This window comes from Pyrgilauda ruficollis, unplaced genomic scaffold, assembly GCF_017590135.1.
Source record: "Pyrgilauda ruficollis isolate IOZ18807 unplaced genomic scaffold, ASM1759013v1 scaffold209, whole genome shotgun sequence".
Taxonomy (NCBI): Eukaryota; Metazoa; Chordata; class Aves; order Passeriformes; family Passeridae; genus Pyrgilauda; species Pyrgilauda ruficollis.
The window spans coordinates 260066-287591 of NW_024520207.1; the positions used below are offsets into that span (position 1 = coordinate 260066).

General features: G+C 44.3%; 2 protein-coding genes across 5 annotated transcripts in view; both read left to right on the forward strand.

Moving 5' to 3' along the window:
• The first annotated feature begins 88 nt into the window (after positions 1-88).
• On the forward strand, positions 89-18415 carry SAG (S-antigen visual arrestin). Of its 4 annotated transcripts, none has more exons than XM_041467524.1 (15): positions 89-2593; positions 3778-3945; positions 4515-4575; positions 4662-4706; positions 4988-5181; positions 5874-5933; positions 7035-7102; positions 7286-7421; positions 7730-7814; positions 8448-8520; positions 9551-9688; positions 9989-10066; positions 10958-10981; positions 11358-11422; positions 17360-18415. In XM_041467524.1, the coding sequence occupies exons 2-15, from the start codon at positions 3847-3849 to the stop codon at positions 17401-17403; spliced, it is 1170 nt and encodes a 389-aa protein (XP_041323458.1). In that variant the 5' UTR covers positions 89-2593; positions 3778-3846; the 3' UTR covers positions 17404-18415. The 4 variants fall into 4 exon arrangements, with proteins under 4 accessions (XP_041323458.1, XP_041323459.1, XP_041323457.1 ...); XM_041467525.1 differs by lacking the exon at positions 89-2593 and adding an exon at positions 16727-16736 and having other exon boundaries at positions 3376-3945; XM_041467523.1 differs by lacking the exons at positions 89-2593; positions 17360-18415 and adding an exon at positions 12391-12822 and having other exon boundaries at positions 3376-3945.
• Positions 18416-20566: 2151 nt separating this feature from the next.
• DGKD (diacylglycerol kinase delta) overlaps positions 20567-27526 on the forward strand; it is a 53978-nt gene continuing 47018 nt past the window's right edge. Inside the window, exon 1 of the mRNA XM_041467551.1 lies at positions 20567-20727. Coding sequence (XP_041323485.1) covers positions 20578-20727 — 150 coding nt within the window. The 5' untranslated portion in view covers positions 20567-20577. The remainder of the gene's footprint in view (positions 20728-27526) is intronic.

Below are 27526 nucleotides of genomic sequence, written 5' to 3' on the forward strand. Positions count from 1 at the left end.
GTGCGAGATCTGGTTTGGAATGAGTGCAGAGGGTGACCTGAAATACCATTTTCCTGGTGAATTGTGGAATTTGGTGTCGAGGGGGAAAAAGGATAATGCTCTTAGCTTGGGACTAGATGTCCTGCAGGTGCAGCCCAGGTTTGTGCTGTCTCAGTAGTCCTACCTTGAGACTGAAGAAAGTCTTGCCTCATTGAACAACTGCCTTTTTCTCTGTCCTTGAAAGGTTGATGTATTGTTGGATGTTTTAGATAAACTACTGAACTGAGGAAATCAGGATCTGTATTTCAAACACTGCTAAAAATAGGTGTCTTTTTCTGCTGTGAGACTTTGACTGCTAGCTTGTCAAGTTTTTAAGGCAGGAATAGGAGTTGCACATTTGTTTAAAAACACAAAAACCCCGTTGAAGATATTGCTCTGGTTCCAGCTTCAGAGTGATGAAGCAAAGTCTTCAGCTCTTCAGTACATATTTCATAACCAATAGCTGTCACTGGCCACCCTCTGTTTTCCATCAGAAAAGAAGCTTTTATTGAGCTCGTGGATGTGAGAACTGTAGCAAAAATGGAAAGTTGGCAGTCTGAGCGGTTTCGAAGGGCAAGATATTTTTTCTTCTGTCTGCCGCAGTGGCATATGGTCTTTGAAAAGGCACCTGCCACGAGTCCAGGTGACCTTGGTTACTGCAGGAAAGCAGATCATGAAGTGGCAAGTCAGCATGATGAAAGATTATTGGGAGATTAGCATAATAAAAAGTGCAGGCTCTGCTGAGGAGGATCAGAATGGGTTTAGGATGTTTATAATTTACACTGCTACGCTTGTGTTTTTCTACAGCATGGGCACAGATCTTACCCAAAGGACTTTGTTAGGCCCATTGATGCTGTTATGAAGCAGGTTAATAATGCTGAAGGATAACAGCCAGCTAGCTAAGTCCTTAAGCATTTTAGATTAAAGTTCCTTAGCACCAAGGTATGTGAGAAATTCTAGTGAGCAATTTTAGCTTTTTTTTTTCCTATATTTTGATTACTTCTCTTGCCTCCATTTCTGCTTCAGCCTGCAGAAGGAAGAAGAGCAAATGAAGGTACCTGTAGTGCAGAGGTGGCTGTAGCAGTTTTGCTGCCAGAGGTGGAGCTGCCCTTCAAGTGGAATTGGGCGTGGGTTGGACATCTTTCTCTGGATTAAGGGTGCACTAGGAGCATGTGTTATGGAGAAGCTGTTTGCAAGATTCTCTGAGGATGTTTGCAATGGTACATGTGCCAACAGGAATGTTCATCCTCTCCTACAGAACTAATAACCCTGCAGTGGCTGCCGCACAGACTTGTACAAAACCAGCTTCCTCCCTTTTGCTTTTGCGAAGTGTGACTGAATTTCATCTCTGGGATTTCTTTGTTACTTCTTTCAACAACGATCTGGCTTCCCTTCTGCAGCACAGGCACGTGTGAATTTCTGTGGTTCCAGCCTGGCTGGTTTGTGTTTGCCAGAGTTGATTAGCCAGAGTAGTGATTAAGCTCTCCAAATAATCCCCCTTCAGTTAATAAAATGTTGCTGGAGCCCTGAAAGAGCTGGAGAATATTGGTTCTGTCATTCTTTTATTTTGAGTAATTTGTGTAGCCTGGACCAATATGTTCAGGCAAATGTCAGTGATTGTTTGTGAAAAGCAAGCTTGATCTGTGACTGCAAGGTTGCTTGAGCTGGAGGGAGCTGTTAGGCTGGCAAGTGGACAGGATATCATGTGATCCTTGTAATCAAATGAACAGATGCAGCCGGAGGAAAGCCACAGCTGTTCCTGCAGCTCACAAGACAAAAGTTAACATATACTGTTGTGCAAAATACTAGGGCCAAATTCACTTGTGGGGAGAAAGCTACTCTTGGAAGATTAAGGAACAGTAAAGCTGAAGTTAATTGAAATATCTGTCCTTCTTAAATCCCGGATGTTGTGCTTTTTAAAGTAAATTGAGGAGGGGATTGTACAACCAGCAGTGTATTGTTTTGCATCAGCTTGTCAGTTGGCTGCTGGTGAAGCAGTAATAGATAAATTGCTTAGTGATCATGAGAACAGTGCATTGTTCTCAGTGTTTGACAGGCCATCAAAATGCCATTGTAGTGTTTTATAAACTCCCTTTTTCATAAATGGCTCTTGTCTGTTCAGTTTCTCACCAGGCTGCATGTCTTGCAGCCCTAGGAAGGAGAGATAGAGCTTTAGAATAAACTGCTTTCAGTAGCTGTCCTGTGCTACATAACTCTGTAGTCTTTTCAAAACGTGAACAGGACATTGCAGACCTCTTCACTGACTAGCTGAGTGTCCTTAGGTAATGCCTTGTTCTTGCTGACTTAACCACTTGCCAGCTGAATCTTAGCCCAGGTACAATATTTGCTCTTGAAGAGGGATTAGTTATTGAAATCCTGGATGGACGCAACCAGAGACAAGCTTTCAAATCCCCTACAAATTGTCTTCCTTGTTTGTGAGGAGGGCAGTAATTCCCCCTGGGAGATGCAAAGAAGCACAGGATACAGCTGCCTCGGAAAATTCATCTTTCTTCAATAATTTCGAAGTTCCCATCACTGTCCGTGGAAGCTCCTGTCCCACTTGGAGCACAGCAAGGTATTTAATGTTATTTGCTGCTGTGTTTGAGTCTACAGTATGTCGAGTCAGCAACAAATACTGGTCTGGGCTTGAAAAACCTACTTAATGAAAATAGAAATGCTTACTTGTGTATGGTCTGTTTCTAATGTCTGTCTGACATTTTTTTCAGCTTTCCAACAAGGCAAGTGTTTCCTTTTTCTTTGGTTTGTTACCTGCAAATAGGCTCTAGAACTGTTTACTCTTGAAGCAGTTTTAAAATGATAAGACAAGCTGAGAAATAGAATGGGAGCAAATTGCAAGGACAGTCACACCCCATCAGACTGGGGTCTGTCCAACACAGTGCTCTCATTCACACAGCTCTGATGGTGAGGAGTGCAAGGACAGGGTATGTGTGGCATCATCCTTTCCTGATGCTGCTCCTCTCCTTCAGAATCCTACAGGGAGGGTTAAGGTTGTTCCTGGATCCTTTTCCAACAGCTGCCAAAAGCCTTTTTCCCTGTGAATGTGTCTAATCCTGGGATTCAATTCATATTGGTGATTACCAGAGCCACCTCGAATCTTCTGTTAACGGGGGAAAAGCTTTACCTTATTTTAAATTTGCTGTCTGATCATTAACTGGGTGCTATTTTGTGACTTAGAACAGAATGAAAAGTTAATCTCTCTACTTTGTACCGCTTAAGTTTTCTGGACTTCTCTCTCTGGATATCTCTTGTGCCATTGTGGTCTCCCCTTTGTCTTCTTCCCTTCTCTTCTTTTTTCCACTGCTTCTCTTATTTTCCCCCCATTCTCTTCCCCCACCTTCCCTCCACCTTTCTCTCCCTCATTTTTCTTCTCCTGAAGAATTTTTATTCCATATTTTTTACTCCGTATGTTTTCTACCCCTCAGGTGCAAGCTGTTCCCTACCTCTAAGTATAATTATTGCCTTTCTGGGCAGGTGGCTGGACTGTTCTATCCTTATGGTTCATTCTGGTTTGAGCTCAGTGCTGCTCTGCCCATAATGGGTTGCACTGAGTTCTGGTTGAGGAAAATGCAACAGCACAGATGAGTTCTTATTTGGGAATTGGTCTCACTCCTTATCAACACAAACCACCTTGGTAGCTTTTAGACAGAGCCACCATTTGGATGTGTGAGGGGGTCTGAAACAGCACAGGAGTACAGTGCTTTACCTACTGCGTTTATGTCATCCACCTGTTTTTCCCAGGCATCTGGCACAGGACATTTGGGGACAGAAAAGCTTCATTCAACCACAGTCACATCCCTGTCTTTGACCATGAGCTGCCCTGAGTCTCAAAAGACTGGGATTGGTGGGAAGAATGCTGATTCTCCTCAAAAACAAGTTATCTTCAGAAAAAGTACCCGTGACAAAGCTGTGAGTACAGTAATATTGGGCTTATTTAGGTTTGAGTTTTACCTGTAGTCAGACTGAAGACTTATTAGAAAGCTCCTTCCTGTCCCCTTTATTTTTTTCTGAAGAAGGAGTGTGACCCATATTACCACTAAGTTTGAGGAGATGATGTAAACAGTTTTTAGGGCAAACTTTCCATGTGTTATAATACAAGAGAAGGCAGCTCACCTCACTCTTCTCCTGTGTTGTACTTCTACTGGTAAATGTTCAAAACAAACCTGATTCATTGTCTTTCCAACCTGACAGCACCAAAAAATCTTTAAATCTACCCTTCTTTGTCTCATGCACAAGTATTTGTGTTGTACCTTTGGGAGTTTGTCTAGATCAGGTCTTCAGTTCTGATGTCCTGCATGTGAATAATCCTGTTGAGTCTGGTGGGGGTTGCATGTTTGCTGGAAAAAAATTAAATATTCCATTTAAAATTGAATTCTTCATATCTCTGCAAGATTTATAGCTCGCTGATGTGTGTGTCCCCCTTGCCTCAACAACCACAAACATTTTATGGTTCAGCTGTTGTCATCCTCTCCCCACAGCTGACCATCTACCTGGGAAAGCAGGACTTCATTGACAACATAGGGAATGTGGAACCTGTAGGTAAGTCCACAAGGTTATGTGCTGCTCTTCCTGCTCTCAACCCTGCTTTTATCTATGTTAATCTTAATTTTTTCCCTTTCTTTCAGATGGTGTTGTATTGGTGGATCCTGCTATTATCAAGGGGAAAAAAGGTTTGAGTTTTATGCAATGTATGTCTCAGAAATTGTTTGTCTTTCTGAGTGAGATGCTAAAGTATAATTTTTATTCTTTTAAGGGTACAAATGTAACTCTACTTCAGTGAATGGGCTTCTTATCAATGCAATGTCTGTTGTTACACACGGAATGAGTACTCACTGGGTTATGCAAGTGTTGAAATGAGTTCATGTCTCCCTGAGGCAGGAGGTGTCCCCATCCCAGCCTGGCTTCACTGTTATCCTGCTGCATGTTTCACCTGTCCTGTGCTTCTTCCCAGTGTTCGTGTCCCTCACCTGCGTGTTCCGCTACGGCCAGGAAGACATCGATGTGATTGGCCTCGCCTTCCGCCGGGACCTGTTCTTCTCCAGGGTCCAGGTGTACCCGCCTGCTGACAAGCCACAGTCTCTCACCCTCTTGCAGGAATCTCTGCTAAAGAAGCTGGGGAAAAATGCTTATCCCTTTTTCTTTACAGTAAGTATTTCAGAAGAGCCTCTGATTGTCTTCTTGTCTGTAGTTACCAGGCTGTTGATGGACTGAAGATGGGAGTTTGTAGTGAATTCATGTTCTGCAAGTTCCAATTTTGAGGGACAGATAGTGTTACCAATGTTTTTCTTTCTTCTTGCAATCCTGAGAGGCAAGAAGATCCTAACTGTGCAGTGATCACACCACTGTGAGAAGTCTTTCTTAAAAAAAGCAAGGGAATTTACAATGGCTTTATGCTAGCAACAGCCTCATATTCTTGCCTTCCCGTTCCTGAGGGGCTGGAATACTTTTTACCATTTCCCCAGTGCCAAATCATTTTCCTTTAAAAACTTTGGATCAAATAAGGAGATGAAAAGGTTTTTGACAGCTGATGACAAATGACAGCTGACTGCCAAATTCTAACAGGAAATCCTTCCAGTGCTGTCAGTCCTATGTCTGTCTTAGTGTTCCTGAGGAAGATTCACGCTGTGCATGGACTTTTTTTTCTCTCTTGACTTCTAAAGTATTTTTGGAAGAAAGGGATTTGTTCATACAAGGCAAGTATACTAGCCAGAATTCCAAAGGGTTATGGCATTACAATGAGTGACCCCTTGTTTTCAGGAGTGCTTTTGTGAGCACTATGTTACCTAAAACATCTGTGTGCTATTGGTTTGGGGCATTTCCTCTTCTTCCTCCCACAGTTTCCAGATTACCTGCCTTGCTCAGTCTGTCTGCAGCCTGCACCCCGTGATGTTGATAAGGTGAGGCCAGTGGGACACTTATTCTTATCATAGTTAAGGAAAGTTAGATGGAAAAAAACATGTGAATTTGTTTAGCTTGACAGTAGGAGCAGGTGATACTGATTTTACTGTGCTGTGCCATCGATGTCAGGAACTTAGGGCTACAAGTATGTGTCACAGAATTGGAGTTGAAATCTTCAGAATAAGAAAGGGAATCCAAACAAATAGCAGCAAGACTACAAAATCTGCAGTGTTGTAGCTTCTTTAAGACTATCACATGATCTGTGGTTTGGCTGCACATAAAATGATTGTGGTTGCGAGGCTACATGAAAGAAAAGGAGACTGAGTGCCTAAAATCTCACAGATTGCTATAAATAACATGTGCTGAAACCTGCCCTGAATTAAATGCAGAGAAGAGCTGGCTTGTACGTATGAGTAAACAGAACAAAAACCCTGTAGTAAAAGTCACTAAATAATTATATGTTCTGCAAGGTTTCTGATACTGTTAAAAATATTCCTTTTATACTTGACTGGATGCTTGTCTGGACCGCAGAACTAGGCAATCAGCCAGGCAAAGTGGGATGAGGGTTGTAGAATCTAGTGCAAAAAGGATAACCTGTATTTTAAGCCAGGGAATGATATTCTAGCAAAAATGTCTCTCTAGAGAATTACCTGGGACTCACACAGGTGCCCCACAATGCTATAAACCTGTTAAGGCAAAGGTTAGCTTGACATGATCACTTCCACTCCTTAGATGCTGCTTTTGGCATTACAAAGCCAACTCAGAAATTCAGTTCAGAAACCCAGGGTGGGCCAGGCAGCATAGCACACTGGTCAGTGTTATGATGTGATCTTTCCAGCACTGGTCTCACAGGAAGCCTTTCAGGAGCAGGATGATCTCTCAGAGGCTGGGATAAAGTCTCATTTATCAGAAGCACTGTAGAACAGGTGAATGTGCCAACGCCAGTTGTCAGGGATGTCTGTGACAGTGGTGGGAGGCCAGAATAATTTGCAGCTGGCAGGGGTCTGCCAATTTCTGGTGTGCAGAAAGATACTGAAACATCTGCAGATATTCCTGTCTTCTGATCCTGATTTCACAGCTGTCCTCTCTCTCTCTGGCAGACTTGTGGGGTGGACTTTGAGGTGAAAGCTTTCTCAACAGAAAATGTGGAAGAGAGAATTCATAGGAGGTAACAGGATGTGTCTCTCTTCAGCTTTGCCTTAAGGGGATGGGTGGTCCAGTGGTGCACCTGGGTTGTTTGTTCAGCTTTGCCCCCTTGTCAGTGACTTCCTGGGTGGAGCACATGGGGATGCAGAACTCCTGCTTCTGCCAAGCACTGGGTGTCACCATCGTGTCCTCTGCTGCTTCCCAGGAACTCTGCACGTCTGCTGATCCGTAAGGTGCAGTATGCTCCAGAGAGCCCAGGACCCCAGCCTTGTGCAGAGACCACCTGGCAGTTCTTCATGTCCAACAAGCCCCTGCACCTGAAAGCCTGCCTCAGTAAAGAGGTGAGGGGGCATTTGCCCTGGGGCGGGGGGTTGTGGTATCTGCAGGCCAAGGGATATTTTGGTGCTTTCTCAGCTGAGACTGACTTGTCCCAGCTATCAAGGCCTCTAATTTCTGTCAGTGGCTACTGCTAGGGGTGGTTGAAGCCCTACCAAACACATTTGAAGGCATTGAAGGAGGGGTCATGAATCACTGGGAGGGGTCATCTTCCCCTGTCTGGCCTCTATGAGGTGTAATCTGGGGGAATTGGAGGGGTTAGGGCTTGGAAGAAGTCTCCTGTCTGGATTTCTGAGCATCATATTCCTTCTAGGTATACTACCATGGTGAGCCCATTCCAGTCACTGTCACCATCAACAACAACACAGAGAAAACAGTGAAGAAGATCAAAGTCCAGGGTATGTTTTTACTGTTGATTTGGATTCTTAGAGTGCAATAAGACTGAAAGAGAGACAGAATTTATTGCTTATAACAGTTTAAGAGGGCAGTTGGGGATATCAGGAATTTGCCCCTCTCCCCTGTGTGTTGCTGTTTCTTGTTGGTCACAGATTCTTTCCTCTTCAGTGTTTCAGTCAGAATTACCCTGGGATTTTTTGTGTAGGATTGGAGAATATAAGCCATTTGTTACCACAGGCTCTGTGTTGATGCTGTCTCCTGAGTGCACATGCATGGGCTGTAGGCACACAAGAGATATCAGGACCAGAGATAAAAGCAGACCCAAAGAGAGAAAGGAGAGGGACATCTTTATAATGGAAAGAGAGGATCCCAAGAGAAACTGTGTTATTGACCTTCTGTTGTCTCCAAATCAAGGCCAGGTGCATTTCAGGGAAGACAGACTTTGGCCATTGGTGTGCTGTTGGTCTCTGTCCAGGTCAGCCTATCTGACCTGGTGGTCCCTTCAGGCTCTAAATGGATGGGGTTTTCTTCTTTCTTCACCATGTTTCCCATTCCTGGGACTTGGGGTGGTGGCAACTGTGTTGTTTGTGGTGTATGCTCACACCTGAGTGTCTGCTTCCTTCTTTCTCCCTCAGTGGAGCAGGTGGCCAATGTGGTGCTGTACTCCAGTGACTTCTACACCAAAGTGGTGGCTGCTGAGGAAGCACAGTGAGTGAATGCTCCTGCTCCTTCACACCCTTTTAATTACCCTTGTCATCAGTGATGAGAGGTTCTCTTTTACAGTCTGGCAGTCTCCTGCTGTTACAGTGCTCTCTTCGTGTGTGTGCCACACCACTCATACTCTCTAGATGTAGCTGGTCCCCTTTTCACAGAGCAGCAGAGAACCTTACTTTTTTTCAGGGAATGGGGATATTGCAGAAGAGATTTGAAGAGTAATTATCTGCTAGATGAGCTTAGTGGTGGCAGCAGAAGGTTCCCAGTTGCTGCAAATCTTTAAATAGAGATGCAGCACTTTTCTGAAAGGTGCTGCTGTTTGACTGGAAGTCATGAACACTCTTGCTTGAGCATTTCATTTGGTTTCTTCTGGCCTGACAAAGCCCACAGAAACCTTGAGTCTGTAGATATTATGGAGAACCACTTGTTTCTTTTCACTGTATTGGCAGTGCAGCTCTGAACCTCACATGGTGAGGAGGGTTGGGCATACCCAGGTACTTTATATTTGTCCAGTGTTCTGCTCTGTAGCTTAGGGACATGTTTTCCGTTCAGTATTGGTATTCTCAGCTAGGATTCATTTTGTGCAAATTCAGAGCTTTGCAGCACAGAGGGTGTGGCCTCAAGTTGCACCTGGGGAGGTGTAGATTAGATATTAGGAAAAATCAATGTGGCATTTAGGGACATGGTTCACTGATGGCCTTGGCAGTGTTGGCTTAGTGGTTGGACTCGATAATCTTAAAGGGCTTTTCCAACCTAAACTGTTCCATTATTCTGTGGTTTTGATTTTTTAAGGTGCTTCTGTGCCTTAATGTGAAATTAAGCATTTTCTATAAGTGCTTGTTTTTCTCTGTTGATTAGAAATGGAATTTTGCTGATTAGATTAGAGGTGGACATCTGTATTGTTGACAACTGAATTTGCACAGATAAATTCCTCTCCTTTTGGGCAGCTTTGTAATCTGTTTTGAAATTCTCCTAGTTGTGTGTATAACAAACCAAAGTGTATCACTTCCCTTCTTATTTTCAGGGAAAAGGTGCAGCCAAACAGTAGCCTGACCAAGACACTGACAGTTCTGCCCTTGCTTGCAAATAACCGGGAGACACGGGAAATAGCTCTGGATGGAAAACTGAAGGATGAGGACACCAACTTGGCTTCTAGTACCATGTGAGTGAAGTTTTAAATGGTCCCAGGTAGTAGGAGAGTTATAGAGAAGGGGGGAGCATGGAGGAGACACTTCCCTGAGGACTTTGTAAAGTTGTGCCTGGATGGATACACGTAGCACCATTACTAAAGCCATCATGTTCCTTCAGGGCGAACAGGGATCACACATTTGGAGAGGTATTGGCTGTACCTGAGGCTTGCCTGCCCTCCCACTTTCAGGATGTTCCCCTAGTTCTTGCTTCAGCTGTGTGTTGTTGTGCCACTGCTGTGCCACCTCACCCTGCTCTCTGATTTCTCTGGCAGCATTAAGGATGGAATAGACAAGACAGTGATGGGGATTCTGGTTTCCTACAAGATCAAAGTGAAGCTCACTGTCCCAGGGTAAGTGTAACACACTTTTTGCTACCATCTGCCTGGAGTTAAGGGAGGAGTGTGTGTTTATGTCATTGATGGGTGAGGAGAGACCAGAACAGTCCACCCCAAAAGAGAGGGCACATGTTATAGGATATGAGGCTCCCTGTAAAGCATAAATTGCCTGGAAAACAGTCTTGGCCTATCCAGAGAACTTTCCCTGAGCCAAATGGTTTGTGTTACTCTCTTTAGATACCATATAACTTCATGGCTGAAGTAAGAACGTCTGGTTTGCGTTGCAATTTTTGTTTCAAAGCTATAACCTATTTTGTGAGAAGTGAGGTGAAACTTTGTGTGAACCTCTTATGTTGACGTTGCTGTTCTCCCAGAGCAGAAGGTGAAGACATCTGCCTGAGAGTTACAAATACTGTAGCTCAGGTTCTGTACTCAGCTAGCTTTCTGGGTAAAGCTGATGTTATCAACATGAGTTAGATCCAGGATACAGTCAGTGAAAAAAAGGACCAGAATAGTGACTCTCAGTTGATGCTAGTCACTGTTTATCTTTGTATTTAATTTATCTATGCTTCATTCTACTATAAAAATGCATCAAAGATTTGCCTAAAGTGTGATAAAATGCCTGCTGCTTTCTGTGGTCATCCACTTGCCTTTTGGCTCTTGGAAAAGGGGCCATGCCCAACATTTGGTCAGGAGTTCAAAAACTTAGACTCTTTGTCCATGGGAATGACATGAAACAGTAAAACTACCTTTTTTAAAAACAAGTTCAGTTGAATTTGTGGCAAGTAGAGAACAGTACATGAGGAAAGTGATTTCAGTAGTCCACCAATTAAAGAGCACTTGTTGGAGCACCAGAATAGAGAGACATAAAATATTCTTTGATTTTCTCCTTGTTTTCTTTTGTAGCATACTGGGAGACCTCACTTCCAGGTAAATGTCATCTTTCTTTTCAGACCATGCAGTCCTAGTTGTTAGTCATCTCTTTATTCTTTTTTTATTGCCATTCTCACCTCCCTAAAAAAAATCAATTGTCCCTTAAGCTGTTAGAAGCAAGTAGCTTGTGGTTCTCCTGCGAAAATGAAGCTATTACAAGAATGTCTTTTGATTTTATATACATGCAAGTACATTCAGCACACAATAAATCCAGTCTATGTAAGTGAATATGCCTGGGGTATTTGTGGAGAAATTTGAGCTTAACTTTTTTGGAGAGGAAAATTATGATTAGAAAAAAATGAAAGAGGAAGGAGGCTGAACCAGGCATTTGTGTGGAGCTGTGGATCTGATGCATTCTTTCTTCTCCCTGAAGTGAAGTGGGCACAGAGCTGCCATTTCGTCTCATGCACCCCAAACCTGAGGAAAAGAACCCAGCAGGTCAGTTACACCTGGCTTTTGCCTTTGTTCATTAACAGGCTCTGGTGAGATCTCACCATTGTAAGGCTTAGAGTGATTTGTGCTACAGGAAGCTGTCAGAGCCTACAAGGCTCCAGTATGGAGCTGTTCTGTGTGTTTGTGTGTCTGTATGTGTGTGTTTGTGTGTGTATGTATGTATCAACCTCCAGACACTAAATAACAGAGAGCAGGAATGCAGAGATGGGAGAAAATGGAAAAGAGTCATGTTCCCTTTCATCTTTCATGTATGGAATCACAAGTCAGAGAACAGGGGTTTGAGGAAGCTCTGCACAGTTAAATCTTATGACTGCAGTGCAAAATATCCTATATGAAGCTTTCAGCAATTCCCAGCCAGATAGCAGTATAAGCAAAACATAAAAAACCTGACACAGAAAATACCTAACACTGATGAGCATTGTACAAAGCCAAATACTTTTAAGCAAAGTGAAGAGGTGATAAAACTACTGATGATTCTTGAGTCCCTGTTATCTTGATGTGGCATTTGCCATGGTGTCTGTGATGTGGCCTTCTTGTTCAGTGGTTATCCAAGACCAACATCTCTTCAATGTTAGGTCTCTGTGTGGAAGTGAGGGACCTCTGTAACAGTGTGAGGAGCAAGCCTTACCCAGGCATCTTGAGATTTGGGATCAGATGCCAAAATCACAGGCTGTCAGAGCATCCTCCCACTTCCTCAGGCCCTGGCTGGCTCCGTTCACCAGTGGTGAGCACCAGAGATTGCAAGGTGCTCACACCAAATCAGAAGCTCCTGTGCAGCATCTGAAGCCTCTCTTGACACCAGCCCTTTCCTGCTGGGGCTGTTACAGATGAGCCATCTTGTCCTACCCTCTATACTGGGACAAAGTTTAGTGGGTTTCAAACAAAAGCCATGGCTGCTTTTGTGCTCCTTTTTCTTTCTTTCATTTTCTCTTTGTGCCCAAACTGAACTAAAGCTGCTGTTTCTAAGAAAATGAAACTCACATGAAAGTGACAGTGGAACGAACCTTTGAGAAGAGTTATCCTGAGACAAATGCTTTGGTCTGTGCTGGAAGCATTAGAAGGGGGTGACTTGAGTCCTTACTGTGTGAAATTGTTGGAGGAATCAAGTGTGAGCAATGAGAAGAGAGCTGGTGATCCACTCCACATTCAGATGCTCTGGTTGGGAATCAGGCTTTGCTAATTATGGATGTGCTGGAGTGGGCAAAGGTAGGTTTTATCTCTCATGTAACAGTTGCACTACAGGAAACTAATTTTCCCTGGGAAAGCCCCTGCTGTGAGCAGTGCCAGCACATTCTCTTGGCACAGAGGGGATGGAGGCTGGGATGGCACTGGTGTTCCCAGGAGTGTGGCTGGTGAGGGCCATCTAGTGCCTCTGGGCAGCTCAGGAGCTTTCATGGACACCAAGGAAAGCTTGAAAACTTCTAACAATGCTCATCCAAAGCTTTAGGCAACTGTAAAAAATTTTACATTTTTAGAGTGGTGTGAATTTTTTTACATGACTTTTTTGGTGTTAAAAATGCCAACAATCCCTTTTTATTACTTTATACTTCTGGCAGAAGCATTTGTAATATGAGGAAAAATGGAAGTCAGGCAATTCTCCCTTCTAAGATCATTTCAAAGGAGGGATGATGTGCTCCTTTATACAGTACACTCAAAAGGAAGTGGGCAGAAGACTTTACAAGGAAAATGGAGACCTGCAATATTTCTCAGATCACTTCCCCCAGCACATCCTCTCACCAGAGGCACAGCCCACATGTTATTTGCTACATCAAAGTCTTCTAGGAGCCTGCTGTCAGAAGTGTCAGCTATGTTCCGTGCATTTTGTACAGATGGAAATACCAGGTTTCTTATAAACTGAAAAAAATGCAGGTAATTTCAGGAGCTATCCCATGGGAAAGCCCTGCAAATGGTTAACACAGGAAATAAATGCTTTCTCTTAAAAACAGATACCCTAACATAACAGAAAATTCCTCTGAAGCCTGAATAGCTGACTTGAAAACTGTGCTGGAATGTGGTGTCTGAGCTCATTACCGGGAATAAAACAGTCTCCCATATGAAGCTGGTAAACTGAAACACTTTTCAGCTTTATTGGTTGGTAGTTTTCCATGCACTGTGCTTCATCACTTTTCCTGTGAGTTCAGGCTTTTTAATTTTTTCTTCTACCACTTTAGCTCATGAACTCTGAGAAATATAATGTGTTTCATTAGTGAAATACCATCTAATTGGGGATCAAGGAAATCCAGGCTTAATTGCAGAGATGGAGCTTCAACAAGCAGTGTTTGGAATCTCGAAGGTCCCAAAAGATGGAATTTTTCTTGGCTTGTTCAGCAGCCTCTGCAGTGAGTGTAGGCAGAGGTGCATGCACAGGGAGTTTTGAGATCGCTCCTTATCTTCTTTTTCCATTCCCTTTTGATTTTATTGACAAGTCAGTAGTGACCAGTTTGCCTACGGCACCTTCCTGCTCTCTTGAATGTCTTAAGGCATAGCTGGAAGAACAGAAAAGTCAGAGCAACCATCTTATGGAATTAAAGCTGGAGTGGCATTAAAAAGTGCCACATATTGCGATTTATTTTGCATTGGGGGAATATCCTTTTCTCTAGCCAAGGTGATTTATGGCAGAACTAAAATGTGTAGCATCAATGCATTTAATCATGCAGGACTGACTGGATGCAGAGAACCTCAGAAACATAAGCTTCCCAAGAACATGAGGTAATTTTTTCAGGGCCAAGCCAGGGCAAGTGTGAGCACGTGCTGTGTGCTCTGTTTCACAGCAGATGGCTTTGCCCTCTCTAGCTGTCTGTGAGTAAGCTCTGAAGCATTCATCACTCAGTAAACAGCAGGTCTGTCACAGTGCATGGCTATTGCAGATTGCTTGATCTTTCTTCCCTGTGCCTGCAGGAGACAGAAGAGAAGCAGCTTGCTACCTTTCCTTCCCTGTGTTTATCACTTCCTTCTCTTGGTCTTCTGCTAGGCCAGGATTTGCATGTTTCGTGTGTGCTGGTTTTGTGACTGTTTCTGGACCCACGTGGTTCACATGTGGTTATTTTTAGGCAAAGCAGCTCCTGTCACATTGGCAGTCTGTCTGTTCTGCCTGTTGACAAAAAATGTGTAAGGATCTGCTTCTTTTAAAGATAGATTCAAACTGGGCTGTGTCTCTTCATGCTTCCAAGACCTTTCCTGGTCAGCAGTTAGCCCAGAAGTTCCTGCTGAGTTTTCCTCAAGGCTGTGGTCTCAGCATGAATTCTTTGGTCTGGGGTTTTCCTGCCTATCTTCTGATGCTTTACATTTTGTGGGCCTATGTCTTGGACACTGCCTTTGTTTTGGCTGTTGTTCAACAAATGGTCATTTATCTGCTCCCTGATTAAACTTGCACAAAAGGGCTGTTTTCAAGAAACCCAGGAATGCTTTGTCCCCCTAACAGTAAAGTAAAGAAATACTTTCCCTGTTTTGGTATTGTGACTTTCAGAAATTAGGACATTTTAAAGTGTTGAATGTCTTGGGAAATAACAAAATCCACTCTCTTTTTCTTTTCTCCCCCATCAAGTTAAGAGAGGTTAAAACAAAGTTTATACTGAAAATTACCATGTTATGACTTGAATTATATGGAATAATTTCTGTGGCTGCATAATAAAAGCTTCGAGAAAACCCTCCCCTGTGAGGACGATGGTATTCTGGACCCTCATCAATCCCCCTCCCATCCCAACCCTCAAAACAATTGCTGGAATGCTAATTAAAAGAAGCAAAAGTCTACCCTTTTTCTGAGAATTTTTCAATATTATAATATTAAATAAGCCACAGGACAGTCAGAAAACTCTGGAATAGACCTAACTCCTGCTAGCATGCAATTGGATTATATTGGAGTTAGTGCTGCAGCCTGAAGCTGAAGTGGTGCATCTCTGAATGTAGTCTTCCATCTGAGGTACATTATGAGCACCACTCTGCTGCCACACTATCTGTGTATTGACTCAGTAATCATTTATCTGACAGTTAAGTATATGCCCAATTGAAACAATACCTATTTCCCCCCTCACTCCATTTTGTAAAAAAAGTTTCAGATCACTGGTGGGGATCTTGCCCAGTTTCACCCACATCACTGATATCACTGTTCCCATAGTAATGAATGTGCCTTCAAGAGGGGAAAGAGCAGACTAAAGGAGAAAAATGGAATGAGAATGATGCTTTATATGTTGGAAATTTTAGAAGTTCTAAATGTTTCATTTAAAATCCATGTCAATCAAGCATACATGCCCTGAGACTTTTCAGACTTCATCTTGGCTTCTGTCCTGGTCTGGAGAGATTCCATCAGGAGTGTCTTTACATGAGCCATCCTTTGAGGCATTTTGGCTGGGAGTGGCCCTCTTTGGCACACTTTTGATGCTGACTTTTCCAGCAGTGTGTGTTGCCCTTGATTGCAATGTGTGTTGTGGATGGGAAATCTCCAGGTAGTGAGTTATCCAGTCACTGAAGTGCCCCAGATTATTGCTTCTGTAGAACAAGGGTGCTTTGCTCCCTGACCCAAAGCCATGAGAAGTAAGCCAGTTAAGTGACTATGCCTTCCTAAAATAACTGTAAGAACAATAAAGTCCCTGCAAATACAGTCTTCTGCTTATTTTATGTTGTGCTGAAACAACTTTCAAGGAATCCTGCTAGTAAGTAGGATTTGTTATAGTGTGGTTAGGAAAGTTCCCACTAAAGAAACGCAAATGTCAAAAGTCTTGAAAACATTTTTAGGGCAAGATGAAATCAGGAGTGTTGCCCCAAAAGCCTTAACCCGTCTGATGAGAGATCCCTGAGGTGTTTCTGTACTTTGACCTCTAATTTTAATAACTTCATGTTTATTGAACAAAAGCATTGTCTTCTTATCTAAGTCTAAGCTGACTTCTTCAGTCACAGTGATAGAGCAATTCAAGCTGACATCCTGTCATGCAAGCACTGTCAGCTCAGAGTCCAGGTGTGTGCACAGATGTCTCCCACATCATGTGGGACCATGAGCAAGCGTAGATGGGAAAATCTGTCTTTGTTCCTCAGCCCTTCAGATAGCTTGGGCATCATTGCTGGAATGCTTTTCCATTTGGGAGATTGAGATTTGCCTCATCAGGTGTAGTTATGCACATTTTGAGACTTTCTGGAATTCTGCTTGTACTGCTGCAAATCCTGCTTCTTGTCACTGCTCTGACTTGTCAATCCATACATTTTTTGCATTAAACATTTTGCAAGTGTTTTAGCCATCTGCTGTTCTGACTATCCGTGTGTCTCTTTTCCTCCTTTGCTGCATTCTCGTGACTGCAGGGAAGGATGGGTAAGTTTCTTTTAGTATTTCACATTCTAGCTACACTTGTGCATTGACTCTTTCTAAAACTCTTCAAAACTGTGCAAGTCCCCAGCTTAAAATCCAAAGTGAGCAAGTTTCTGTGGCCGGACAAACGACAGCTCTGAGTTAAACAGCAGTGACTGACCATGTGAAGATAGATTAAGAGATTGTGTTTTGCTTAACAGGGATGTGTTTGTGCTCTATAGCTGGAAGTGTAAGGAACTTATTAGGTTTGACATGTCCCTCTATTTCAGTATAGAAGGAATAAGGGTGAAATGTTTCACATTTTATTCCTGGACAAAGCCCCTTGCAAGCTCTAGGATGTTCAGCTAGCTGATAAATATGTATATGGAATGGACATGATTCAGTACAGATGAAAAACATGCTCAATTTGTGCCTTGACTTGCTTAATCAACTGCTTTTCATTTTAGTTAGAATAGCAGCAGTGAAGATGGTGTCTGTGGGAATGTGATCCAAATCACTTTGGAGACAAAGGAAACACTGCCAGTCTATTGTGGGCTTCTCTTCTTCATCCTATGTGTTGCCTACAGTCTACTGGTGTAAAAATAGGGTAACATTATTTTGAAAGACCTCTGTTTCTTTCATTGCAGTGAAGCAGAGCTGGTGTTTGAGGAGTTTGCTCGTCAGAAGCTAAAAAATACACCTGATGAAGAGGACAAGAATTCACCCTCAACCGATGAGTGATTAAAAGAACGGGCTGACAAAGGAGCTATGTTGTCTGGCTTCAATTACAAATGTAGGACCTAAGTTTCTAGTAATCTGCATGTTCTCAGTTCATACATGGTCTTCCAGGGGTCAGCCCTGAGGTCAGTGGGCATGACATCAGGAACCTTTACTGCTTATTGCAAGATTCACCTTGAATGGGGCAAACACAACACCTGGTTCTTACTCGAGCTACCAGAGGATGACATCTGCCATATCTTGACTTCTGCTTTCAGGGCTGCCTAATAAAAAGGTTGTTTGCTTTCAGCACTGGTGAGAGCTTAAATGAGGGTTTATGCAGCCTGCCTGGACTTATTCAGTGTCAGAGTCTGTGACTTTGAAGTGCCAGTGAATGAAATCCTAGCCTGGAAGGCTGGCTTGCAGCCATGTGTGATTCATCAAAGTTTCTCAGCAGACTGTACAAAAGTGATTTTATTTCCTTTTGGTTGCTTTTGCGTTGATGCTTTACCAAATTCAGCCAGTGAATTTTTTCAGTGCTTGCACTGTCCCCACGTGGCTTTTTCATTCACTTTCTGTACCAGTAAATGTCTCACAAGTTGTCTCCCACAGCGTAGACAATGCTGATACACAGTATTAGCTTTCTAGCAATATGCTTAATAACCACGTTATTAAAGATGAGATAAATTTGCACTGTCAATGAATTGCTTAAAGCTCCCTATTGCTTAAAGCTCCCTATATGCAATGCCAAACAGAAATACACGTCCAGACAGAGTCTGTATTTAATCTAGTTTCCTGTAGGCAATTGCTTCAAAAGAGGGTGCAGGAAAATTAAGGAGGAAATGATGGCGCAGCCTTCCCTGAGGAGCCTCTCCCAACATCCATCTGCCAGCAGTTGGTTTATGCTCTAAGAAATGAGATTGCATTCTGCAAACTTTGTTTTCTCTTGTTGATCTGGATATTCTCATTATCCATGTAAATGTCAGATATTTTCCTGAATCTCATGTAAGTTTTTGCTGAAGTAAGTTGCATCAGCTAATTACACCTTGCATGTAAAACAACTGGTGTTTTATTTTTCTAATTTTTGCTTTAAATCTGCTTTTCAGTGTCCCTGGTTTAAATTTCCCTGGAAAGTCTGAATGCAGGGCCCACATTTATGAATATAGACTTACATTTCCCACCCTACACTCTGGAAAATAGAATTAAGAGCTTCACACTTAGATCAGTTTGCTTTTGTAAACTGGTCTTGATTAAGATGCTGGAAGCAGTTAAGACCACAGCTGACTTCAGAGTTCCATCAGTGCTCTGCCCTAATACACCTGTTCCTCAGTGCTGTCCATTAGTCACAGGTGTCTCACCTTAGCTTGAATTGCAAGAGGCACAATGTTTGCTCTGCACTGGGTGCTTTCCTGCTAAAGGAACTCGGCCAGTTCCAGGTGTTTGTGATCAGGATAATTTCTGTGTGATTTCAGCTTTGTGGGAGGGTCAAGCATTTGCACCTGGATGTCTGGGAAGGCTTTTCCCTGGTATTTTTACTACTAACATGTTGGTGGCTGGAGAATACACAAAAGATACAGTAAGGTTAAAGAAATTACTGGTTGTGAATATGCTGGTCGTGGAGAGCAGGAGTTCAGAAAATCCTTTAAAGATCTAAGAGAAGGAGGGGAAACAGGTCTTCAAAGTGTATCTTTCTCCACAGAAGTGTTTCCTTCAGTGTTTCTGGCTACTACACCTGTAAGTATGGGACCAGTAAAGTCAGATCTGATTAATTTTTTTTTTCTTTTCCTTTAAAAAAAATTTCTTATATGTCAGCTTTGTTTGGGGCCTCTGTTGCTGCCTGACTTTCCTCTCAAATTCAGCTGTGGTGATGACTTCTGTAAGCTAAGGGGACAAAATCACAGTGCAGTCTGTGCAGTGGGGAGGAAAGGGTTGTTAAATGGTTATTAACTCTGTTCTTTTGTCCGGGCTTGGGAAAGCACTTTGAAAACCTATTTGTTCAGCCCATGCTGGTGATTTACTGAGAGAGCAGTGAGGGTTTTCTGCTGGTTCCTGCAGTTCCCTGTCCTGCAGGACAAGCTGGACTTTTCTCCGGCCCTTCAGCCAGCAGATGCTGACTCTGTCAGCAGAAAATAGGTCTCTAGAACTGTTTGCCTTTTATCTTCCCTTTCTTCTGGTTCTGGTGTTATATTGATCTACCGAGTCAGACCTGTGGCCTGCTCCTCCTGTTTACCGCTGGGGGAGAGCAGATCCAGTTTCCTGACTCGGAGGCTTTGATGTGGTGGGACTCTGTTTGTGAAGAGCTCGCCAGCTCCCGGAGAGGGATGCGCTCTGGGAGGATGGCATCTCTGGACCTGCTGTGTTTGGAGACAGCTTGGAGCAAATACATGACAGGACGGGTTTGGTGACAGACGCTTTCCCCTCGCACGTCTCCGTGAGGTCCCAGCGGCAGCACTCCCCTGCCCGCAGCTGAGGGTGTTAGAGAGGGGCAGGCAGTGACCAGGCCGCTGCCAGTGGAGCCGGGCCGGGGGCGGCAGTGGCAGCGGCCCGGCCTCAGCGCCCCTGAAGTGCCCTTCGGAGCGGGGGTGCACGGCAGCTGGAGCCCGGGCCCAGGGTGTGCTCGCAGCTTTTCATTAAATCCTGGGAACACGGGGAGAGCTTTGGGAGGGACTGCCCAAGGAGGTGGTGGTGTGCCCGTCCGTGGAAGTGTTCACGGAATGACGGAATGTGGCACCCAGTGCTTTGGTCCGGTTGACAAGGTGGTGTTCGGTTATGGGTTGGACTCGATGGTGTCAGAGGTCTTTTCCAACCCGAATGACTCTGTGATTGTGTGCTGCAGTAGCCACGAAGAATGGGAAGGAATGGGGACCGCCGTCCCGGCTGTCGGTCTCGCCTCAGCGGGGAGGGCTGCGCTGAAAACCTTTGTCCAGGCTCCAAGGGGCTACGGCCGGGCCGTGGCGATCGCGGTGGGGCGGTTCACAGGGAGCCGCGGAGGGGCAGGGCGGCCGTGACCGTCCCGCTACGGCGGCCGGGCCCTTCCCCGCCCCGGCCCCTCCCGTCCCTCCGCCGCCATGTGACGCGGCCGCCGCTGGGGGGCGCCTCGCGCGCGGGGCCGGTAGGGGGCGCCGGGCGCGCCGCCGGTCCGTGCAGCATGGCGGCGGCGGGGGCTGAGCAGACACAGCCAGAGCCGGCCGCCGGCGCCGCGCCCGAGGAGTCGTCGGACAGCGAGCCGGAGCAGGAGCCCGGCTCCCTGCAGAAGCTCATCCGCAAAGTCTCGACGTCCGGGCAGATCCGCCAGAAGGTGCGTGCGGCGGGAGGGGGCCGCGGGCAGGGCCTCGGGGTCCTGGCGGCGCTGCGGCCGGCGCTGCCTCCGCGTTACGCTCGGTACCGCCGCCTCTCCCTCCTGCCCGGCACGGTCCGCGCCTCCGCCAGCTCGGGCCGCCGCTTTGGGAGTTGCCAGAGACCCCCGAAGCTTTCCTCTGGGGCCTGCCACCGAGCCCGTCCCTCAGGGAGCTGCCGGCGATCCCCCCACACATCCCACTCCTCTCCCCTCACAGCGACCCCTCAGGGGTCTGCCTGTGACCACCTCACATCCGCCAAGGCGCCCCTTAGGGACTCGGCCATTTCCCCCTTTCCCCCTGTTGGCTGGAAAAGCTTTAATTGTAACAAATATTGTCTGTGTTAGAAAGGTTTATTTATCCCGTCGTTTTCGGTGACAGCCCAACCACCCCTCCGGGTCCTGCTGGCGACCCCCAACCCCCACCGTAGAGACTCCCTGACAACACCCCCAGCAGCTTTCCAGGCACTTGTGAACCCTAAAATGCCCCTCAGGGGTCCCCATAATGAACTGTTTCTCAGGTGCCCGTTAACAGCTGTCCCCTAAATGCCCTTCAGCGTCTGCCAGTGCCCCACAAACTGCCCTCAGTGGCTCCTGGGGTTGCCCCCGGTGCCTCTTTGAGCCCCTCCAGTTCCCCTCCCCAGTAGCCCAGCTTGGGCCACCTTCTTCCCAGTGCCCAGGTTCAGACCTCCCGGGGAGCTTTACCCAGCTCAGTGAGCGGTGTACCCAGGCTCTGCAAGATTCCATCTGTCTTCTTTCTTTCCTTGCCCTCTTTCCCTGTAATGTTTTCTTGGAGTCATGGAGGTCAGATTTGGGCTCCTACTCCCTAATGCTGCTCCATTTATCTGGTATTTGAATCCTCAAGGGCATCCTCACCCCATGAAGCTGCATCTCCCCTTTTCTCCTCATGTCACAGTTGCCACGGGCTCCTTTCTCACCTCCCCATGCCTTCCCTGAGAACATCTGCACATCCCAGCCATAGCTCCCTGTCACAGTGTTCCATTATCGCTTTCCAGCACCTCCCTCCTCCATGGTCCTGTTGTACTTGGCCCAAGTCACTGTCTCATCTTCAGAGTTCTGCTCTGGAAGGTGCAGCCCTCCTTATTCCCTGCAGTCATTAAGTGGTGCCTCCCTCAGCATCTTCCCATCCTTTTTGTGAATCCTAATTTTCCCCATCTTGCACTGTGCTGTTTTATCTTTCTGTAAGCCAAATAGCAGTATTTAGCATTCTGTCTGGTAAAGCAGTGATCTTACATCTGGTTAGTCTTTGTTCCCAGCTTTGTCTGTCCTGCTTTGCCCTCCTGGTAAGGTAACAGTCCTTTCCACCAAGGTTCTCTTGGCCCAGTCATATTTTATCCCTCTGTGGCTCGTCCTGGAGCAATAACACCATTTTTATGGGCAGTAACAACATTCTGCAGCCACAACCAAAACCACAGTTCTTCTGTATTGTTACTGTAAAAAAAGATGTGAAGGTTTGCTTCAACTTTAGACTGGGAACCACGCATAGGGAGTTTCCCTTTTCTGTACTCTTTTTATTATAGCAGCATGATTTTTCTTTGTAGCCACTAAGCTCCTGTGTAACTCTTGGACTGTTGTGTCATGTGTTTCTGCTTAGAAATACCAGGTTAGTTACTCTGTCATCACCTGCCTTGTGCTCACCTTGTCTCTGCAGCATGGACAAGCATGGTGCAGCTGTGGGGATGCAAAAGCTCGTTCAGCACTGGTGCTGCAGCTCAGTGTTGCTTCTCTTGTACTCGGCAAAGGAGAGTACATGTCTCTGCATGGTGCAGTGTCTGAAGCATTGTTCAAAGGGCTCTTTTTCGTGCTGGCTGGTTTGCACTGCTTTCAAACACAGGACCTGCCATCGTTCTGTTGTGCATCATTGTTTGGCTGCATTGGTCCCAGTGATGACACCCCTGTGACAAAGTGCAGTGGTACATGAGGACTGAGATGGGGCTGCTTCCTCCATGTGTGAGGTACTGCTGGCACTGCCCTTGGCTTCTTGGGCTGTGAGATGGTTCTTTTGACAACACCAGGAAACCCTGGAGCCCTCTAAACCTGTTCATGTTCTGTATCAAGCAGATCTCAGCCGTGCTGTAGCACCAGGTGACTTAAGCTAGTCTGTTATTCTGCTGTGAAAAAAAAAAAAAAAAAAAAAGTCTTTTGAGATATTTTCCTGTATCCAGAGTGCTGAATAATAAGAATTTGGCTTGCTGGAGATTGGATGAACCTGGGGATTTTTTAACACCGTTTGTGGCAGGAGTCTCATGGGAAAAGGGAGGAAGGATGCTACAGTCTGTCTCTGTGGTGGTTTGTGTTGAGAGCAGGGACACAAAGACTTTTCCAGTGCTAGAACAGGAACTCTTGCTTATACCAGGATGTTAGAGATGCTAAGGTGAAAGGTGCATTGGGTTGTATTTTTGTTTGGCTATAACAGAACACCTCTTCCTGTTCCTACTTAATAATTTTCCTTGTTTTACATCACTTCTTGTGTCAGCATGACTGGAAAAAGACAAAATCAGTCACTTGCATATGCAAACATAAGCATATTAAGAACAAGGATTATAAACAGATATTGTCTACAGCTATTAAGCCTTCTGTGTGTTAACCTTTCAAAAACCTTTGACTAAATTGTGTCAAATTTTCCAAGTAAGCCCAGGTATTATGGTATTCAGGACTGATTTTTTCTATTGCTCGTTGATGTAATTTTGGTTTGTCATTGTCTTTTCTGCATGCTGCTGCATGTATACTCTTTCCTTGCCCTCAGGGCAAGAAGCAAAGACAACTTTGTGGGTAATCATGGTTTTGATGAGACTTTGAGGAGCTTGCTTCCTTTGTAAAGGCAGACCTAATTCTGAATTTGTCTGTTGAATGATAGAGTGCTGACTACTGTAAGCTGTAGAAGCTGTTGGACAGGTCTGTTAGTGACAGTAAAACATGCAGGCAGACTTTTGCTATGGCCTGAGGACATAAATCTCTTCTGACCACATCTTTTGCTGTAGTGAGCTTAAGACCTTGCCTGTAAGTACAGCTAAATCACCACAGCAGCTTACTGTTATCACAGCTTGAGTGCAAAATCTGTTGTGCCCATGGAATTCCTCAGAATTTACTGGTTTGTCACAGTTGCAAGCACTTTGAAGGTTTTCCTTCCTCTTGCCCTGCCATCTGTTTTCCTAAGAAATGCTGTAAAGTAAAGCTGCTTGCTTGCTTGCAAGACCATAAAATTTAAGTGAATTTGTCTCAAAGCCCCACAATTGTCCAACTGTGTTTGACCGAAGCAGCTTGGTGTGATAGTAGTGGGGCAAGTGGAATCATTTGGATGTTTGAGGACTAAGGTGTTGATGTGTAGGGTCTAAAGGCAAATCACAGGTAACATCTCTTCAGCTAAAAAACCTGTCCCTTGTGAGGCAGTGGGGAGGGGAAGAAGGGGAAGGCTCAGTGTTTGGAAAGTGAAGTACTGTGTTCTAACATACTTGCTTTTAGCTAGAAAGAATTTTTGAGGCAGAGAAGAAGATATAAGGGAAGCATGTTTAGCAGTCTTTTAATTATTATGGGGAAAAAATAAAGTCTCACATGGTCAGGTATAGCAGGTAATGTGAGTGGTCTTGTCTCGTCTGGAGAAGCAGAGGCTGAATTGTGTGTTTGATCAGCCACCTGACAGAGACCTGACAGACTTGTGCCAGCATAAGGCCTCAGAGTGCACTGTTTTTAGCTCCTCTCTGGTCTCAGGCTGGTGTTGGTGCAGCTGCAGAAACTGTTGGTCGGCTGAGATTATGTATTTTTGAATGGATAGGAATTAGGAAAGAGATGACATTAACTAAGAGAAAGAGGATGTGTGTGAGGAGAGGCAACAGCAGGACCTTGCTCCCACCTCCTAAGCAGTGCTGAGACCTCAGCTGGAACCAGCTGAAGTGCTAATGTCATCTTATTGTCACTCAGCATGGACCGAGGCGCAGGAATGTCCAAAGCGGTCCTGGGCGTTGAGGGTGTGAAACCAAGGAGCACAGAACCTTTTATGAGCTCTGACAGTGAACTTGACCTTTCATTTCCAGCCTCACATTACAGCCCTCAGAAAGCTGGAGGGTGGATGAACAGGCCACCTTCCCATTTCATTCATCAGTTCTGTGGGATTTCCAGCCTGCCAGCTTTGCTATGTTGAGCTCCCGGCTTGTTTACCAGACAGGATTTCAGCAGCGTCCTTGGGTGGCATCAGGAGAACTTCTTGTTTAGACTAGTTTAGTCTAAGTTCTGTTTACTTTCACAAGTAATTTCTCTGTGATATTTTCAGTTTTATAAGCATTTATCATTGCCTTGAACTTTTTAAGACAAGTTTGCAGTTTATATTTCACCGGAGTTGCAAACAGAGCAAGCCACTCTCCAGACATTCTGGGAAGCTGTCTAGCTCTGGTAGCAGAGATATGTCAAGTTAATTTATATTCAGAAAAGCAGTACAGATGAACTGGTGTTGAGCTTTTTGCTGCAGTGGACAGACTGTTCAGTATCTGAACTGGCACGTTTCCCTTCTCTGTGCTGTGTACCAGATATAGGTGATGTTTTTTTGTGCTATTGGAAATTGTGATTCTCTTTCTGATCAGTAGCCTTGAGGTCTTGGAGCCACTCTGCAGGATAAAGGCAGAAAAACAGGGTGAAGCAAAATGTTTCTCCTGGTTTTTGTGCAAGCTTCCAGAGCGTGCTACACCGAGTCCTCAGACATACGGTGGGGCAGCATGGGCAACTGAAGAAAACTCATTTTGTTTCTTCTTGTATTGCCTGTTAGATAAAATGTCCATTTCATGGGTAAAGAAGTGGTATTTTTGTTTCTGGAGGGTAAATGTTTTAAGGTTTCCCAAGATTAGAGTGAGGAAAATGAGAAGTTTATTAGTTTGAAATACAAGTATTGAAAGAAGCATTATGATAAGAAGCAAAGCATTTCAGTAAAGCAATATTGTAAAAGAAATAAACAAGAAATGAGGAAGGAATTTTCCAGAATTCATTACTTAATTCATGTTCTGTCTGTGGCATCTCCCACTAAAACATATTTTAATATCTGTATGTTTTGTTTTGCTGCCTTCTAAAAGGCTGTCTGAAAGAGGACGTTTTAGGATCTTCATGTGTCATAAATTGTAGTGGCTTATACTTTAATCCGGGTAGAAACTGGGAACTCTTCACCTAAGGAGTGTGAGAACTGTTGAAAAGGAGAAGTTTTTGTGATTGAGCTGAAACTGAACATCTTGAGCACAGGTTTAAGGACATGAGTTTTCTTGGATTCACAGCATGAACATATTAGTTTCTTCTCTGAGCACCAAGATACAGGTAGGATTTTAGTCCATTAATATACATTCTGTTTCATGTGCACTTTAGACTCATCTGTTTTGACACAGTTTGGGAAACCTCCCAGCACGGTTTCCAGTGGTGTACTGTAAGTTGGCCTTGCTGCTGGAGAGTTTTGGATGTTGTATGAAAGCAACAGCTGTTACTTCCTTGTTAAAAAAGAAAAAAAAACCCAAAAAACAAAAGCCAACAAACCCAAACTAAAAAACTCCACCGCACAACAAAACAAAGCACAAAACCACACGCACTTGAAGCGTTTCTCATTCCTTCTAACTATAGATCAGGTTCCAAGAACTAAAGAGCTAACATTAAACTTTTGCATGTTTTGAGAGCATGGATTTACTTAGACCACATCACTAAAACATTTCCAGGCTTCTAGTTATTCTCTCTAATAAAATTAGAGACAAAAAAAACCATATGAATGTTCTGGTTTGATTGCTTGTTTTTTTTTTAATGAAACTTAATTAAAATATTTAGAGTATTTTCCCTTACCAAAACCCTCGTTACAGAAAAATTATTGAGTTTTTACTTTGGAGGAGTACAGGATTATAGATGAAAACTCTGAAATGTCTATCTTCAGATTACCTGATTGGGAAATCCAGTATACCACGTGAGACACTGCATAACTTTACCTTCTTTAGTTACAAATCCAGTCTGATTCTTTCTGATACAGCAGCTATACCTGCATATGTAAGAGAAAGTGCAAATGAAATATAAAAAGTTTTTCCTTATTCCTGGAAAGCTTAAGGTTTACCCCAGATATTGGCACAGCATCACTGGAAATTTCAGAGCACACTACTGTCCCAAGTGAACATGTGTTCCTCTTGGAACATGTTTTTTCAAGATCTCAAATGCACCAACCATTTTTTAAAGGATATTTTATTAACTCTCCAGTGAAACAATTTGTTCCCTGCCTTTTCTTCACTAAGTTGTTATTGCTTCTTGTTTCACTAAGAATTTCTATTAAGATGCTTCTGTTGGTACTGCAGCCCTGTGGGATAGTCATTCAGGGGTAGTTGAGCTTCAGGCAGAATAGCTGAGGCAGCAGCACTGTTCTGCAGCAGCTCCCATGGTTTGTGGTTCCTCCTCACACATTTTATATAAAACACTTCAGAAAGTAATGAGCTTATCGTGCATGCCCTGTTCAGTAGTGCTGCACCTCTGCAGCAACAGTGCAGTGCTTCCACAGGGTATGGAGATTGCAGTCCGCAGGCCCAGAGAGCACTTGCACAGAGGAGGAAGAGGTCTAAAGCTGCCTGCCTTCCTCTCCAGAGAGGAAAAGGTTGGCTTGATGGCTGCAACTTTACCACTTCAATTAGGCAATTGATTATTACAGGATTACTTCATTTGGTTTTATAGGAGAACTTTTTGTTTCCTCACAGTTTCATTGCTAAGTTGAAAAGTTTTATGTCTGATCACTGTTCTGATGTTG

Coding starts and splice junctions, on each gene's coding strand:
- SAG (XM_041467525.1), top strand. CDS start 3,754: ATGTCATCCACCTGTTTTTCCCAGGCATCTGGCACAGGACATTTGGGG. Junction 3,946..4,514: donor AAAGTACCCGTGACAAAGCT/GTGAGTACAGTA, acceptor CTCTCCCCACAG/CTGACCATCTACCTGGGAAA. Junction 9,689..9,988: donor AACTTGGCTTCTAGTACCAT/GTGAGTGAAGTT, acceptor TTTCTCTGGCAG/CATTAAGGATGGAATAGACA.